The 15,815-nt window shown below is 35.9% G+C and overlaps 1 protein-coding gene across 3 annotated transcripts in view; it reads right to left on the bottom strand.

Moving 5' to 3' along the window:
* Positions 1–15,815, bottom strand: part of FNIP1 (folliculin interacting protein 1) — a 175,971-nt gene that overhangs the window by 33,138 nt on the left and 127,018 nt on the right. For 2 of the 3 annotated variants that reach the window (XM_069091827.1, XM_069091824.1), the window contains exons 4-9: positions 11,844–11,941; positions 10,078–10,152; positions 8,971–9,062; positions 3,073–3,156; positions 2,009–2,080; positions 198–333 (exon numbers count right to left, since the gene is read on the bottom strand). In XM_069091827.1, the coding sequence (XP_068947928.1) occupies positions 198–333; positions 2,009–2,080; positions 3,073–3,156; positions 8,971–9,062; positions 10,078–10,152; positions 11,844–11,941 (557 nt within the window). The remainder of the gene's footprint in view (positions 1–197; positions 334–2,008; positions 2,081–3,072; positions 3,157–8,970; positions 9,063–10,077; positions 10,153–11,843; positions 11,942–15,815) is intronic. The other variant, XM_069091826.1, reaches the window with a different exon arrangement.

Below are 15,815 nucleotides of genomic sequence, written 5' to 3'. Positions count from 1 at the left end.
TTTCAAATAAAAATTACAAATAACACATACAATAAATATGGAAAGACCTCTGCAAAGTGAGTCAGTAAAACTACAACAGTATATACACTGACAACTGTATATTTTAAAAGATAAAGCCAAAGACAGGAAAACTTAAGTGAGACTGATAAAAAGCCATGAAATATAAACATTTTCTCCTTGCTTGTTAATTCACTCACCACCTAGGAAAGACCCCATTTTCCAAACTGGTTGTCTGACTGCGTCGCCAGCGTCGTTGGTAACTGCTAGCACAACTTCTGGTAAATGAGGAGTTTGGAGAGGGAAATGGAGTAATAAGCAAACTGCTAAGAGATGCTGTTAGAACAATAAAAAACAAAGAATCATTTTAATCCATGATTTAAAATTTAATAGTTTATGAGTACAAAAAATTACATGTTAACTGATGAGTAGAACAATAAAAGGTAAACACAAAATATGGACTTTACTGAACCTTCGATTTTTGACCTTCAATTCTTCATGAACCTCTAAAATCTTATCTGTTTTTTAAAAAATGTATTATTGAGAAAAAAATCATAAGGCATTTTAAAAATTTCAATGCCTTAAGCAAGAAAGCTTAAGTGTTCAATGAGCTAATATCATTGTCATAATAAAAAATAAAGATTTGACTGTCACCTTAAATTTCACATATATATTTTTAAACTACATGATATAGGTTATTAATAAATTAATCAGTCTATATTACCTGTTTATCTAAATATTTCCTTAACAAGTGGGTTATTCAAATATTACAACCCTACTTTTTAAAGAAAACTATTGCTATAAAACTGGCCCAAATTGTTCCAGTAAAAATCATTGCTGCAGAAAAAAGATTAAAATGCACAATAATGTTAAACATAATCAATAAAAATTAAAAATTTTACCCAAATGGGGAAAAAAATCAAAGCATAGAAATGTGAAGGACAATTTAAGAAATACTGCCTTCAACTATGTCCTAAGTCCCCTGAAAAAGATTATTGGATAAGAAAGAGAAAATATCTTGACAAATGCTTTCTGTCTTCAAAGACACTCTGTGTCAGGGAATTTTAAATTTGGTGATTGAACGTCACTGGAACAATTGCATAGAGAAAGCACAAAAATTTCAGAGATTAAAATCAATCAACTAAGTTCACTGTGGGCAAAGTGGACTAGACTATTTTTTTGAGCATAGCTCCAATAAAGTACTGAGATGATCAAAAAAAAAATACCTACATGAAAGAATGCATATTGTAGAAAAAAGTTGAAATCTATTTGGGAAATCAGAACTACAGCAAGTGGTAGGCCACTACTCTGTTGCCAAGGTTGCTATAACCTTTAGAAACTGTCTTTTATTAATATTCTTCTCTTTTTTCCTTTCAGTACAATTTTCCAATGGCTCCTTCCACTTTTCCTTCCAATAAATAAGTGAAGTAAAGCAAAACAATTCCACATAGTGGCAACATGCAGGCATTTTTCACTTTCACTAGCTGAGCCTAGTTCAGTTAGGTTCACTTCTTTACTGAACAATGCCATGAAAAATGTGAAAAGCTACTTATCAAATATGTATTGTTAAATAATTTCTACCTCTGTTTTTTTTTTAAAGCAATTGGGGTTAAGTAACTTGCTCAAGGTTACAAGGCCATTTATTTCTGGTTGTGGTGCTAAGTATCTGAGCCCAGATTTGATCCCAGGTCATCCCGACACTGGAGCCGGTGCTCTTACTTGCTGAGCCACCTGGCCGCCCATAAGCAATTGGGGTTAAGTAATTTGCTCAAGGTTCCACGGCCAGGTGTTTCTGGGTGGATGCTAAGTGTCTGAGCCCGGATTCGATCCCCAGGTCATTCCAACACTGGGGCTGGTGCTCTTACTCGCTGTGCTACCTGGCTTGCCCCTCTGTTCTTTTCTTACATGATATTAAACACTAAAGAACTGGGATTGAAAAACTATATCACACAGTAAGTAAACAATACCAAAATTAATGCCCCTTTATTAATAAACAAACGTAACACATTACCAGAACGTGCTATGCCACTGTCTCTGTCTTCATTCTGCTCCCTTCCAGGCATGTCCATTGGGTTGCTGTGAACTGTAAAGAAAGGAAAGCCTGTCAAATACAAAATCAACTTTTTTTCATACTGGTGGCATTCATTTTAATTATCAGAACTAAATCATGCTCTTCTCAATGCATTCCTTCATCTTTTATTTTCCGACAGCATGGCACACCCCCAACACCAAGAAATGCTGCTAAGCTGAACAAGCCCAGAGATGTATTTGAAGATCATATGTAGAACCATTATCTAAAATGGAAAGAAGCAAAGGCCAAATTCATAATTTTTTTTTGTGAACAAAAGAAGTAGGTAAATTTATCCAAGTCCCATGAAGACTTTAGCCTGGCCAATGTAATCTTATATTGCACACAAAAATGTGTTTAGGAAACTAAAAAGTGTAGTAACAGCTAGCTAAGAAGAAGCTAGAGGAGCATAGATTCTATACTTTTTCAATTATCACTCGTTCTGTGACGTAAATAAGACAGACAGAGATGTACATTCTTAGGGTTTTAGTGGTGCTTGTTCAACTGAGTCTTTGTTATAAAAATAAAATTTCTTATATCAAAGTGTAGATAGAAATTTCACAAGAAAATGAAGAGCGGATTTTATTTTATTTTTTTGTGATTGGTGAACTATGAAACAAAAGCTACTTAGCCATAGAAATAAGACCTCTTCAGAGGAAACTGGAGTGGTACATAAGAATTTATACTTTCTATTATTAAGCAGCAAACAGCTAACTGAAATTGGGTGTGACTCTTCCAAAGCTCAAAGAAATATTGGAAAACAATCACCAAAATGTAACTTCATGAAAATATGATTTCTAGAACACTCAATTCCAATGAAAATGTGATTTCCAGGAATAGCAAAAACAAATTCCACAATTAGGTGATGGATTTCATTACCCAAAATGTATTTTTTTCTTATATACTCATAACCAGCTTCCAACTGGTGTCTTATTTCCAAAGCTAGACTACAAAATTCTAGTAGCTTGGTCCCACCAACTATTCTACCCACACAGCACATTGCAAACCTGCAAAGAAAGAGGCGCTCCTGATCAGGCGGAGCGGACCTTGCTCAGAGAATGCCCTCCTAGGGCTGCAAAGCTGTGAAAGACCTACATGGCAAAATGTAAAATACATATGAAAGAATGAAGTTAGTAAAGCCGAATGGCACCTGGTTTCAAAGAGAAGATAAGGCAACAGAGGAACAGACTAACACATATGGAGGAAAACAAATTTTACATAACTAAGAACTGAAGTTCAAGCTGCAGTAAGTGTCCTTGTTAAATTCAGGGGACTTCAAGTTAGTTATAATTTGCTTAAATAGTAATAATTTCATAGCTGCAGTGGAGAATTTGTAGAGGTACTCTACCTTTAGAAAAAAAAAGAAAGCATCACACTGATGCCTAAGAAAACAGAATGTATCAATAACAAATATAGAAAAGAAATATTCATAAACACAAACTTTAAAACAAAGTAGAAATGGGTTTATCCATGACTACCAAGTTAAACCAGAGATAAAAAAGGAAATAGAAATAAAAAATCAGATCAGGGAAACGGGAGTTTGTAAAGATCAGGGTTCCAAATGCAATTCAGGAAGTTAGATTCCTAGCTATCCAAGGGCACAGTACAGCCACAGAAAACTGTAAGAGAGTGAAAGATTTGTTGGTTGGAATAATGGCAGGAAGGTTTTGAATTGTAGTACAAAGAATTTCTCTAGGAACTGAATAAAAGTTATCTTGCAAACTCATGAGTTCCTGGGTTACCAGTTAGCTGCCCCTAACTTCACTATGTTTAAAATCACGCCAAAGCCAGATTTGGGGTTTGACAAAACCTTCTTCAACGTTGCTGTGGAGCAATTTAATAAGCTCTCATTTAGGTGTATTCAAATCAGTTTGGAAAGAACAGGGAAAAATCCTCACAAGTTCTCGATTAAAAATGATGGTGCGGCATACGGGGTTTGTTGTTGTTGTGGTTGTTTTAACTTGTTAAAAAAAACTTTTGGCTTTGGGGTGGCTAGGTGGCACAGTGAATAGAGCACTGGCCCTGGAGTCAGGAGGACCTGAGTTCAAATCTGGCCTCAGACAGTTTTAATACTTACTAGCCCTGTGACCTTGGACAAGTCATTTAACCACAATTGCCTTACCCTTCCCCCTCCAAAAAACAACAACAAAACAAAACAAACCCCCCCCCAAACCTCAGATTTTATCCTACATGGAAGAACTATTTCCCTCATTTCCAAATGGACATTAAAAATATGTTGTTACGGGTGCAGTCAAGATGGCGGAGTAGAAGCATGACCTTCAAGTGGCTCCGGTTTCCACCTTCCCCCATCAATATAAAAAGGGGACTCTGAACAAACTTTGGAGCTGCAGAACCCACAAAATGACACAGAGAAGCTAACCTCCCACTGGGGACAGCCCGGCAGGCCGGCAGGAATCCAGCACAGCTCTCTGGGAGCCCAGCCCAGTCCCACACCGAGGCTTTAGCCCCAGGGCAGGCCTGAACAGCCACCAGCCGCCAGACAGAGGGACTCCAGATCAGCAGCAGCTGTGGCCGTTTTTCAGAATTATCAACACACAGATGCGAAGGACAAAGTGAGAGGCCAGTACAGTCTGGAATTTGGGACCCCGTAAGATGGAGTACGTTGGCTTTTGCCCCTGGGGCGAGAAGCCACTGAGACCCCTGGCACAGCCAGCACCCATAGCAGCTTCTGCTCCTGGCCTGCAGAGTGTAGGGGGACAAAGCGACCAGTCTGAGGGGTATTCGCTCTTGCTTTAACCTGCTTGGATCTGGATTGCAGTCTAGGGTGGAGATCCTGGGGTGTGTGTCCAGCTTGCCAGAGCATGTGGAGGCCTCAGAGAGGGCACCCATCTAATACCTCCGGCCTCTGAGAAAACCCCAGCATTTGGGATGAAAGCTCCCCTGTCTGGTGGCAGAGTCTCACTGTGACAAAAAGCACATGGGTCAAGTGACTAAGGGGGTGACATGACCAGGCAAAGGAAACAAAGCAGACAGAAGATTCCAACATTAGACTCCTATTTTGGGGACAAAAAGGAGCAAAGCATGGAACAGGAGGAAGACAGTGAAGTCTGAACTCCTGCAACAAAAGCTTCAAAGGAAAATACGAGCTGGTTACAGGTCATAGAGGACCTTAAGAAGCAGATAAGCTAAGTGGAGGAAAAATTGGGAAGAGAAATGAAAACAATGCAAGAAAATTACGAAATGAGAGTCAACAGCCTGACTGAGGAAAATACCACCTTAAAAAATAGATTAACTCAATTGGCAAAAGAGGCTCAAAAAGGCAAGGAGGAGAAGAATGCCTTAAAAAGTTGAATTTGCCAGATGGAAAAAGAATGTTAAAAGCTCACTGAGGAGAATCATTGCTTCAGAATCATATTGGAGCAAATGGAAGCTAATGACTTTATGAGAAATCAAGATGCTGTTTAACAGATCCAAACAAATGAAAGAATAGAAGGCAATGTGAAATATCTCATGGGAAAAATCACTGACCTGGAAAATAGACCCAGGAGAGATAACTTAAAAATTATTGGACTACCTGAAAGCCATGATCAAAGTAAGAACGTAGAAATCATCCTCCAGGAAGTTCTCAAAGAAAATTGCCCTGATGTTTTAGTACCAGAGGGCAAAATAGAGGTTGAAAGAATCCACTGATCACTTCCTGAAAAAGATCTCAAAAAGAAAACTCCTAGGAATATTATAGCCAGGTTCTGGAATTCCCAGATTAAGGAGAGAATATTACAAGCAGCCAGGAAGAAACAATTTGAATACTGTGGAAACACAATCAGGATAACCCAGGATCTGGCAGCTTCTACACTGAGGGATCGAAGGGCTTGGAATATGATATTCTGGAGGTCAAAGGAGCTGGGATTAAAACCAAGAATCACCTACCCAGCAAAACTGAGTATCATATTTCAGGAGAAAATATGGTTATTCAGTGGAATAGAGGACTTTCAAGCATTCTTGTTGAAAAAACCAGAGTTGAATAGAAAATATGACATTCAGATACAAGAAGCAAGAGAAGCATGAGAAGGTAAACAGGGAAAAGAAATCATAAGGAACTTATCAAAGTGGAACTATTAACATTCCTACATGGAAAAGCAATAATTGTCACTTATGAAACCTTTCTCAGTAGTTGAAGGGAATAGAAATATAAATATATGTCTATATATGAGGGTATATGGGCATATGAATACATATGTGAATGTGTATATATGTTTTCAGGTATACATAGATAGAGGGCACAAGACCAATTTAACAGGAGGGTATGAGACTTAAAAGGTGAAATTAAGAGGTGAGAGAGGAATATAATGAGAGGAGATGGGGAGAGATAGATTGGGTTAAACTATCTCATATAGAAGACGCAAGGGAAAATGGTTACAATGGAGGGGAAGAATAGGAAGGCAAAAGGGAATGAGTCAACCTTATTCCCATAGAATTTGGCTCAGGGAAGGAATGAAATACACACTAAATAGGGTGTCTCACCCTACAGGACAATAGGGGGGAATGGGATGAGAGGGGGGATGATGGAAGGGAGAGCAGGCTGGGGGGGAGGGAGTTGGAAGCACCCACTTTTGAAAAGGGACAGGATCAAAGTAGAGAATAGAACAAGTGGGAAGTGGGATAGGAGGAAGGGAAATACAGTCAGTCTTTTACAATATATCTACTATGTTATTGTTTTGCATTAGCTACACATGTACAACTTATATATAACTGCTTATCTTCCCTGTAAGGGTGGGAGACAAGGGAGGAAGGGAATGAATCTGGAATTCAGTTTTAAAACAAAATGTTTAAAAAAAAAAATATATATATATACATACTATTGTACATGTAATTGGGAAATAAGATATACAGGCACTGGGGCATAGAGATCCACTGGAAAAGTCGAAGGGGGTATGGGAGAAGATATGGGAGAGAGCAGATTGGAGGAAGGAATATCCTGTGGGACTGCTATTTTGGGGTGGTGGGTAGGGGAAAAACGGGGAGAAAATTTGTAACTCACAATCTGGCAGAAATGAATGATGTAAATCAGAAGTTAATAAAGCATTTGAAAAATGAACAAAATAAAAATGAAAATAAAAAAAATACGTTGTTAACAAAGTCCAAAACCACCATTGTAATGGTTAGAAAATTGCTCCTCTTCTGAAATGTTACTATGTTTCCAGCAAAATATTTTTTTTAAAGCAACTGGGGTTAAGTGACTTGCTCAAGGTTACACGGCCAGTTATTTTGTGTGTAGGTGCCAAGTATCTGAGGCCGGAACCGATCCTGGGTCTCCCGACCCTGGGGCCGGCGCTCTTACTAACTGCCCCACCAGCAAAATATTTCAATAACATACTTTCAACAAGAAGCATATTACAGTAAAGGAAGGAATACATTTTTATGGAAAAACAGTATTGTTGAGTGTAATGCTAAAAGGGGTTAAAGGCACTTTTACTTCAATAAGAATTCTGGACAAAGTAAAATGTACAGATAGATATTAGTGAATCCTTCAGTTTTCAAAAGTATAAAATTCTCTAGAAATCAGAAGACCAGTTACTTGTTATCTTGTAACAGTTATCTTGTAAGACTCAGTTTCCTTGTCTGTAGAATAGGAATAGTAATATCACCTACCTCAAAGAGTTATTATGAAGATTAAACGAGATATGCAAAGCACTTTGGAAATTAAATATACACACAAGCTATCATTATTATTAACGTTCATTTTATTCAATAAAAACCATTAAGTTCAAAAGTAAAAACTGTTTCATCCTAAAATAGCTGCTAAGTTAAAAGAGAATTCTAATTTTTATAAAGACATATTAAGTAAATAATATATTGAAAAGCTAGGGAATTAAAGAAAAAATATACTGTTATACTTTGGAAAATTAGACAAAATATAAAATTCTATTCTTTTAGTACAATCAAATTTCTTAAATGAAATATTCTCAAATAGGGAATCAGAAGTATTTGTTCACATTCTCATGGCTTTATGTTCCTTGCAGCAACATAGCTTTTAAAAGTACTGAAAATGCAACGAGCAGCAGCCAAGTTAAATCAAATATCCCAGAAAGGAAGTTAAGTTCTTATTACTCAGAAGAGTATCTGACAACAACAACAAAAACAACCAGGGTAACAAAAGAACTCAATGTATTGGTATTATTGAGAAATGTTTTTCAGGAACATGAAAATGGATTTTTCACATACTGTGGAAACCCATTTGAAAGCTAAATTTTACTTTTTTAATATACCAAACCATCTCTTTCAATTAACATGGAAACACATAGTAGATAGGGTGCAGAAATTAGGAGTTAGGAAAATCTGAAATTCAGCATCAAACACTTAACAAGCTGTTTGACTGTGGGTAAGTCACTTAACTTCTTATAAGCCTTAGTTTTGTCATCTGTAAAATGGGGATAATAGCACCTACCTACCAAGGGGCTTTGTGAGGATAAAGAGATATTTGTAAAGCACTTTGCAAATTTTAAAGTGTTATACAACGGTAGCTATTATTGTTAGCCTAGCTGATGGAGTAATTATTTTTGTGTCTTTCAATAATTTAGTCTCTTTTAGCTGAAATGAGTAAAAGACAGCTATCTGTTTTAGAAACCATGGAGTTAGCTATAAGACCTTTAAGATATCTTATTCCAATGTCTATAGGGAAGTAACATCTTAAAAGTACACAATGTCATATACCATTTAAATATTCAAAAAAAAAGATCAATTACGTATTTAAATTTTCCAACATAGGAAGAAAGGATAACAAGGCTGCACACTGTTAGACTGAAAAGTCATTTCTATTTTTAACATTTGGAAACATTTATCTTATAACCCAATTGTTATTATTCAGAATTATTTCAGAACCATTTCTGTCAGAATGTACATTTAAAGAATTTACAAGTAAGGTAGTTTACAAAGAAATTAGTTACCTATGTTTCCGAGAAGCCCATTGATAATCGTATTATTATCTGCCTTTAATGTATTATTGTCCTGATTAATGAATTCAAGACTGTCTTGTAGCCTGAGGAAAGAGAAATAAGCAGAGCAATCAACTCTTACTTTTTTTTAAAGAATAATTTCAAGACACATTATAGATACATTACTCTTCAACTTTGGGAAAAAGATTTAACATCCTTATAAATCTAAGTAACAATCACAATATGAAATAATTTTGAAACACTTTCTAATTAGTAGGCAATAAGTAAAGGTAGGCAATCTGTCTATAATGCCAGTCTTGAAAATCTGAAAATCCTATTCAAAAAAAACCTCAAAACATATTTATAATGATTTTAGGGGATAAATAATTTGGATATTGGCCAAAAAATACTTCATATGGTTAGAGTATGTATTTGGGCTAACTTCCTATTCTTTAGACTATGTTCTAAGACTTTTTAAGGGAGTTTTTAGAAAAGAAACATTGGACCAAAAATTTTCAACACCCTGTCATACCTAAGGTCATTCAATTATAGCTCACTCAATTCCACTTTGTATTGCTAACTAATTATAGACAGAAAGAACTCAACAATTGCTTTTTATTTTAAAAGCCTTATGGTATAAAAACTCTTGTTCTTTAGTTCAGAGACACAAATATTAAGGGAAAAGCTCGGGCTAAGGAACACAAAACCATGAAAATAAGGTTTTTAAAGTTAGCATTAAAGGCCTCAATACTGGGGTAGTGAGGGGTAATGCTACAGGAAACTTAAGGGCAGAAGGGGGACACCTATAGAAGCCAATACTGGAAAAAGGAATATGGCAATGCAAAACACAGAGAAGGACCCTAGTATATAAGCGGCATGAATTTAGTGGATGATCCCTGGATGTGGAACTAGAAAACCTGGATTTCAGTATGAGCCCTGCTACTTACATCTGTATGACACAGTGCAGGTCACTGTATCTCTGGTACTCATCTTCTTCATTTGTCAAATAAAGGTATCATGCTGGATGTCCCTAAAGTTGTGTTCAACTCCATGGTCCTAGGACCTTGTGTTTCTTTAAGTTCTTCATTTTGGTTTCTTACTGACTCTATAGATACTCACGTGTTTAGGCTTCCATAGATGCTACTTCCAGTACGTGCAGTAAAAACTTTGCTAAGCATAAGCTGGGGAGGAGAACTATGAGGAAAAAGGAGAAAATAAATTATCAAAGGTAAAATATAATGTTTTCAGATATCTGGTTATGCTTACTCCATATTGATGGAAATGATGTTATCAATGGTTTAAGCTCACTCCCTCCACCAGTACAGATCACTACTGGATCCACTTAATCTGTATAATTTTTGTCCATATCTATCAATACAACCTTCATAAGGGAATTCCTTGAAGTATTAGAGGTTTTCTTTTAAGTCACTATGAAGAAGCTTAGGTTGATGAAGCTCCAATACTAATCCTCCAGAAATAAGGCTGGACCTTGAATCAGGAGACACCTTAAGTCATCTAACCTCTTTAATGGTCCTCATCAGTAAAACAGAATAAATTGGTAAAATTTCATCTTCATTGGGTTATGGGGATCAAATGAATTCATGTATGTAAAACTTTCTGTAAACCTTAAATGTCTATATAAAATTAAGCTTTAAAATGATTATTTTAATATGTTATGTGTATTTAGTCACCATCACCACCACCACCACCACCAACAAAAAAGTATTTACTAAGCATGAACTATGTGCAAGGCATTGTTATGGGATCTGGGAATCAAAAAGAAAAACAGTATGTTATATTCTACTGAGGGGAGGTTGTAAGATATATACAAATAAGTATAATATACAGCAGGATGTAATGGGGCAAGGGAGCAATTCAGATGAAGTGCTTTAGAAATATTAGTTACGCTTTGGATAAGAAGAAGGAAAGAGGATTTCAGTGAAGGAAGCAGTAACTTATAGTGAATTTTGAAGGAAAATATAGATTCACAAAGGTGGAGGGAGGAGTATATTCCACACATTAGGAGTTTATTGTTTAAAAGCACAGAAGAAGAATGTAGAATTTAAGGCACAGCTAGAGGGAGTAAAATGAAATAAATCTAGAAAGATTAAAGTTAGGTTATGGTTTGCTTTAAAAGGTAGTCCAAGGAGTTTGTATCTTATCCTAGAGTTAATAGGGAGCCACTGAAAGTTGTGTGCTTAAGAAAGATTATTTTGGCAGCTGAGTGAAGAAGAGAATGTAGGAAGAAAGATGAGAGGCAGAGAAATATATTAGTAGGCTATTATAAAATTCTAGGTGAGAGGTGATGAGGACAAGAATATGGGTGGTGGCAGTTAAATATTGTTCTAGCTGAGCTCCTCCAATACTGTATCACACTGTTGTTTAAATGAACTTACAAATAAAGAATACATATTGTTTCTAGATATTCTAAAAACTGTGTCTCTTAGTATCCTCTGGTCGATTTCTTTATTCTACCATTGTAAAAGTGGCTATAATGGGTAGAGAGCCCTTTTGCATTTTTATTGGTTACATGAGTTGCTTTGCCAAATAATTTATCACCTAGTGGCAAATATACTGCTACTGAGCCTCTCTGAACTCACTAAAGCTGGACCTAAGATGGCAAGCTGTTAATTGGGAACATACTTCAACTGGAAGTCTTTCTAGATTGGTAGGATCAGAGCTTATGCTACACTGAATATGCCATTGAGAGCAAAGAATGAGCCCCATATAAACCTACACAAAGACCTGTGAGTCAGATGGGTTTCTAAAGATAAGTATCTAGCACTGAAACAGCATTTTCAAAGTACCTGAAACAATCTATCATTATCAGTCATATAAATTATTTATCTCACCCTAAAGAAAAGCAAAATTTGATGTAATCTTACCGAATTTGATGAATTTTTAGGGTAGAACCCTTATAACTCATGGCTACTGAGCCAAACATCATCTCTCCAAGCATATTGGCATCAGAAGAACAAGAACCCTAAAAAGGCAAAAAAGGTAATATTTAGACTATTTATATGACTAAAATAGTCACATCACTGTAATAGGGGCCACTGAGCATGTACTGAGTTGCCCTGCCTGTTTTGGGTTAGCCAGAGTGCTAAAGGATTCTGGAACTTTGGGGAGGACAAAGCAATCATCTTACTATATATTGAACAGGAAGAGCTGCTGACTCAGTGTTATGTTTAAAGGGAATGGCTCACCCTTGGTCATTCTCTTTTCTTTCCAGGTGACTCATCAGAACTATTCAAGCATCTTCCATGGGATGGGTTGGAGAGGGTAAGCAGAAGGACACTGCACTTCCTGACACATGGCTGCCATATATAGACAACTGACATGCTGCCAGCCTCAATCCAACTCCTCAAGGTAGAAGCTTGTTTATAGTCTATAATTTAGAACTAAGAGGCAAATTTAGGTTTAACATCAGGAATAACTTAAAACTATCTAAAAGTGAAGTGGGATGCTTTGGGAGGTGGTTGATTCCCCTCATAAGAGTTCTTTAAGTAACATGTTTAATGATGACTTGTTCACTATGTTGTAGGAGAAATTTTTATTCAAATATGGGTTGAACTATGCTTTTTAACTTTATGATGAATTCAGAGGTGATCATTAGTCCTGTTATCAATCCTTGATTATTTAGTGATTAAGTGAACAAATCTGTATATTTAATTTCTGTGAGAGAGGAATGAAATTGATTGACCAATGGGTTACTTTATAGTAATTCCAGTAAAAAAAAAAAAAGAATTAAAGGAGTAGAGATTAAAAGTATTATTTAAAGTGTTATGTTGGGGGAATTTTGCAAAGTCCAATTAATCATGTTAGCACAGATGATTATCAAGAGTTGGATGGTTTTCAGGAATTTGTTATTATATAGACACTGAAAAAACTCAAATTTATAGCTAAGAAGCCAGTTAATCAAGACAAAACTCATATTAATTAACTATGTTTACAAACCATATTTGCAGAAACAGGAAACCAGTTTGGACCCCTACATTTCAAAGTACCAAAAGGTCTATGGAAATTGGGATAGTGAGGTTTATGACAAGTACTTGAGAAAGGCATTTCCACCTCTTGAAGGTGTCATGTTCTAATTAACTGGTCTAACACCAAATCTATATCTTTTTTCCTTCATCTGTATCTATTCCAATTTTTCTATGTTCCCAAGCTTCAACTAATATCCTCTTATCCAGTTTGAGAAGGAAATAAATTACCTTCCTTCTTCTATACATCTAGCATTAAATATCAATAAAATAATTTCAACACACAAATTGACAATAATTACTTATCATTCACTCCAACTGAGTCCTCACTAGATTTCTTCTTTATCCATTTGTTCCTATGGACTTACTGGTTTATAATAAAATATTGTAAATAATAAAAATGAATATTTACATCCATCTATACATACTTTAAGGTTTGCAAAGAGCTTTATTATGATATTTTACAATCATGATGAATGTGTAGTCTTTTTCAGGTTCTGTTTCCCTCCTCCACTCTGCATTGTTTCATTTCCAGATTTCTTTATATTATTTGTACTTATCTATCTTAACTGATGATAGTACTGTGATAAACTAGTAAACCACACTGTATTTAATAATTTTCCTACTGTTCTTTATTTTTAAAGTTGTTCCTAGCTTTTATGAACTTACAAACTACCTTACACCATCATAAATTTCTTTAAGAGATGGCTTTAAAAAAAATTCACATTACTTTCCTACAAGATTCTAACAATTTGTGATCTATCAGTAATGAATATGCCTACTTTGCCACAATATCACTAGCACTTTTTCACTTTATTTTTTCAAATTTGATAAAATATGAAGGAGTACCTCACAGAATTATAAGGGGGCTGAGTATTTTTGAGAGATTCTTCAATCTTTTGTATACTTATGTTTAGGTCTATAGAATTAATTGTAGTGTATACTTAGAGATTTGGGTCCAAATCTTCTTTCCTGTTATATAGTGAATTCATTTTCTGAAGTACATTAAATAGCGAGTCCTTTCCATACTTTTTATTTTCTGTTAAAACAAAGAGTGGTTTCCCATTACCTCATATTTTAATGAATGAAATATTAAATCAAGTTACAAATGTATAAGTTTTTCTGCTTATGGAAGAATGGATGTGCCAACAAATTTATGTACAGTTGTATATAATACAATATCATTTTCCCCTCATCCTTTTTTCAGTTTAAATTTTTTTTAATCAGATTAGCAATGTTTAGATGATCAAATTAGAAAAATGTTTTAATTGTTTCTTTAGGAGGCAATTCCATCCCTGTTCAAGAGTTAATCATTCCTATTCTTTACACCATGTATCTTGTTCTCAGCCACTATCTTTGTGAGTTGTTCATTTCTCATATCTGCCTTTCTATTCCGAAACCCCTACTTTCAACAGGTAAAACTACCCTTAGGAGTTTTGTTATAAAAAAAATTAATAAAATTAAATTTTTTTAAAACTACTAACCCATGACTCCTTAATATTTGGTTCCATTTTTGTTATAGATAGAAATTTTACCTTACTTCCTCAGTCATCCTCACTCTCTTATCTTCAATCTCTCCTCAAATACTGGCTTCTTCCCTGTAGTCTATATATATATATACATCCAAGTCTCTCCCTTCCTAAAACAGAACTCACTAGATCTTACCATTCCTTCAAGCTATCATCCTTTATATTTCCTTCTTTTTTCAGACAAACTTCTGGGGGGAAAAACTATCAATACACTCTACTTCTCAGATTCTCACTCCTTAATCCTTTGTATTCTGGCTTCCAACTTTTGGTATGGGTTCTGTCCTATCTAGTGGTTGTTTAACTTTGTGTTTTTTGAGGGACTTTTTGGAAATTTTATTGCTTGGATATTTTATGTTATATTTATACATACATATATACATGAACATGTTTAATTCTGGCACAATTTTTCTTTCATTTACTTATCTGCATTTAGAAGTGGTAGAAAGGGCATGACTACTGATGGCGTATTTGATGTGAGCTAGAAACAGGGCTGCACTGGAATAGGCCTCTGAAGATCAAGGGCTCTACGTCATAACTAACTGTGAAGCTTTGATACTCTGGATAAGAACTATGACTAGGTCCTTAGTCAGCCCTGGCTTCTAGAACGGGCATTAGAAGTTGAACTCATGGATAATGACGGCTAGCCTGGTTACCCAACAACTTCCAGTGGCCAAAGCTGGTAGGGTAGCTGGCTCTCTCAACAGCTGTAGAAGCCTAGGTTAGGTTAGAGCTCTGGGAATGGATGGTTGGTCCTGAAGCAGTCAGCTTCTGGATCTATGATGGTGCACAATCAGTCTGAGGCTCACCAGATTTTGTAGCTCCAACGGTGAGGTGTTTGTCGATTGTCTCCAGGTAACCAAGTTGTAGGGATAACCAAGCAGTCCAGCAGCTGTTATGGCAGGAAGTTCCTACCATAGAACAACAGCTAAAGGTGGCCATGTTTACGGAAATGGTAATCAACCTGATGGTTGGTGGAGGCTGGAACTGTGGTTAGTGGTAGCCAGTGAGGCATCTGACTAGACATTTGGTAATCAGAGGGCTAAAAAAGTGGGGTTCAGTTTGTAGGAAGCTGGCCAACAGTGGTTCAAGATAGATAAGGTGTGGTAAATTTCAGATTTTGTGCCTATTACTATATGCTTATTATACTGTTAGGCAAGACAGATATTCAAGGCCATTTTCAAGCATACAAAGTAGGACTTGAAAAGATATCCAGGTCAGTTATGAGAGGAAATAATTTAGCCTATCTCAGAATTTGTTTAAAGGTGAAATCATAATTTTAAAACTTGGAGTACTTGAGGTATTAACACTAACTTTTAAAACTTTGCCTACCTAGCTGAGAGTCCTA

The sequence above is a fragment of the Petaurus breviceps genome, unplaced genomic scaffold (genome assembly GCF_028583685.1).
Source record: "Petaurus breviceps papuanus isolate PSGF00001 unplaced genomic scaffold, PetGlider_PUasm1.0 189, whole genome shotgun sequence".
Taxonomy (NCBI): Eukaryota; Metazoa; Chordata; class Mammalia; order Diprotodontia; family Petauridae; genus Petaurus; species Petaurus breviceps.
Note: the sequence above shows the minus strand (reverse complement) of the source record. Positions and strands in the feature narration are given on the sequence as shown.